At 45.2% G+C, this 2,500-nt stretch overlaps 1 protein-coding gene across 1 annotated transcript; it reads right to left on the reverse strand.

The window, feature by feature from the left end:
* Window positions 1–164: 164 nt before the first annotated feature.
* Window positions 165–378, reverse strand: EAH_00047890 (hypothetical protein, conserved; the record flags this gene model as incomplete). Its single annotated transcript, XM_013391433.1, has 1 exon — window positions 165–378. A coding segment is annotated over one exon (214 nt), but the record flags the coding sequence as incomplete, so codon positions are not given.
* Between the last annotated feature and the right edge of the window lie 2,122 nt (window positions 379–2,500).

Here is a 2,500-nt window from a genome sequence, read left to right on the forward strand (position 1 = left end):
GCACCACAAGCACTACGTGAAGCAGCACCACAAGCACTACGTGAAGCAGCACCACAAGCAGCACGTGCAGCAGCAGCAGCACGTGCAGCAGCAGCAGCACGTGCAGCAACAGCAGCAGGTGCAGCAGCAGCAGCAGCAGCAGCAGGAGGAGGGGGATGCATTACCGCATTCAACTCCTTGTCCGTTGAGGCCTGAGATGAGGACTTTAAGCTGCACCAATTTACTCATCGCTTCCATTCCAAAGGTGCCAATCTGACGGCTGTACAGATCGGTGTCGATGTGCGGAGGTGTGCTGCTGCTACTGCTGCTGCTGCTGCTGCTGCTGCAGCTGCCGCTGCTGCTGCTGCTACTGCTGCTGTCGCCCCGTTGACTCCCCATTTTCTGCGTACAAATGACGGCAGATATATCGCGAGATATAATAAAAAGAAAGCGGAATCAAAGTCTACACGAAGTACAGACAGCAGAAGCAACACAACCGGGTGCAGCAGCTGCAGCAGCTGCTGCTGCAGCAGCAGAAGCAGCAGCAGCGCGCGAAGGCAGTCGTGAGGATTCTCTGCATGGGTTATTATGCGCCCGAGAACTTGGGGTGTATGTACAGTATGCATGAGGAAGAAGAGGAAGGGTTCAGCAGCAACCAACGAAGACGCTATCTTTGCTGCTGTCTTTGCTGCGTCTCCCTCCGTCTCTGTCTGTTAGCTGATGCTGTCTGAGGCTTTTGTGTATAATTAGACAAACCTTTTTCGTTGTTTAGAGGCCTTTATAAACCCCAGCCACCCGAAGCGGCTGTATCTGTCTGCTGCACAACAAAGAGCGGAGGAGGAGAAGAAAGAAGATAACAAACCCTGAGAGAATTCCTCGCTTAAGAGCACCAACTCCTCAGCTATAGACGCATTCAAAAGAAAAGAAACAAAAACAAACACGCAACACTGCACGCTTATCAACAGCGACAGAAGAAGAGGCCTCCAGCCAGCCCCACTGCTCTCTTCTGTGCTGAGTTGCAACACATGGATACCTGCAGCTCTCGGGTGTATATGCAGGTAAATTAAAAAGAAAAATATACTTCTGTCTTCTAAAAATCCAATGAATCCAATCAAGAGCAGCTACAAAACAATAAGAAAAGTGCTACTTCTGCATTTCGAAATGGATAAGCGCCGCCGCTGTACATAACGCGCGGAGAGGAAACCCCCCTTAACCAGGTTCATTTGTTTGGTTTTTTAATGCGATTTCATGCAATAAAGTAAAATATATCAGAATATTAAACTTTAAAGAGGCAACGGTGGCTTTTTTGAAAATTCATTCTGAAATACAGAAACCACACTAGAAGAAACCTGGAGCCGCATCGGCCGGCGCGAGTTCTTCCGTTGGTTATAAAAGAAGCGTCTCGTCTTTAAAAGATAATTGAAGTATAAATGCAGCTAATTAAGACAAAACAAATGACAGAAAAGGACCTCCTTATGCATTCATCCTTTCATATATTCAGAACCGTACATATTTAGGTGTACGTACACCCGAAACGGTCATCTACGGGCACGCCCTTCACTGGCGAATTTGCAAAACCGGAAAATGCTGAAAAAATGCAGCATTTGTTTCCTTTTTTTACCGAAACATCAAAGAAGAAAGTATTTCACTCAAGCGGATGTTCTATTTATCTACATTTTCCCTCTTTTTCCTCTCTGTTTCCGGTGGTTCCTCTGCCGAGCCGTTCATTGCTGAGGTGCCTTCGCTAAACCCCAACGCATTTAGTGTTCGTTTCAGCGAAACTACTTCAAAACAAAGTCCTGTATCAGGGTGAGTGGTGTTTTCTCTTCTCCGTTTCCTTATTTAAGATCCTTGTCCATTACTAATACACGTACGCTGCTCCTGCGCCCCAGGTTGTTGCAGGTGCGTGCAGAAGTCCATTACTAATACACGTACGCTGCTCCTGCGCCCCAGGTTGTTGCAGGTGCGTGCAGAAGCTGCAATAGATTTCAGTAGCTGCAAGAACAACACTTTAAAGAATTTGCCTCCGTAGACCCTCATGGCTCTTCTCACTTCGATTTTACCGAAGCCCGGGGAGCCTGGCGGCAAACATTTGGAGGTGTGTCTGCTGGTTTGTGTATCTGTGTATGTGTGTGGTGTTTCCTCTGCTAGCAGTACAAGGATGTGTATTATAACTACTCTTTCTTCTCTCTTCATCTCCTGCATGTTTTTCTTCAGGGGCCTGAAGAGAACGCCTTCAATGTTGCTTTAAACACAGCCTTGCACGAGGTAGGCAAAGTCTTCATAACAAATGTTTTTTAATTGAGTGTAAATAAATACATCTACAAATGCGTATTTGTTTATTTGTTTATTTTGTTCTTGAATATTTATTAGTGTATATATTTGTTGGTTTATTTGCGTATTATCAATATTCAATTACTTAATGCATTTTTTAAAACTCTTTTTCTGTTTTTGCTTAGGCTGAAGGAAAAGTTTCTTCTTCTTTGAAGGACGCCACCAACAACAACAAAATCAACAGCGG

Source organism: Eimeria acervulina, genomic scaffold (assembly GCF_000499425.1).
Source record: "Eimeria acervulina Houghton genomic scaffold, Eah_scaff743, whole genome shotgun sequence".
NCBI classification, from domain to species: domain Eukaryota; phylum Apicomplexa; class Conoidasida; order Eucoccidiorida; family Eimeriidae; genus Eimeria; species Eimeria acervulina.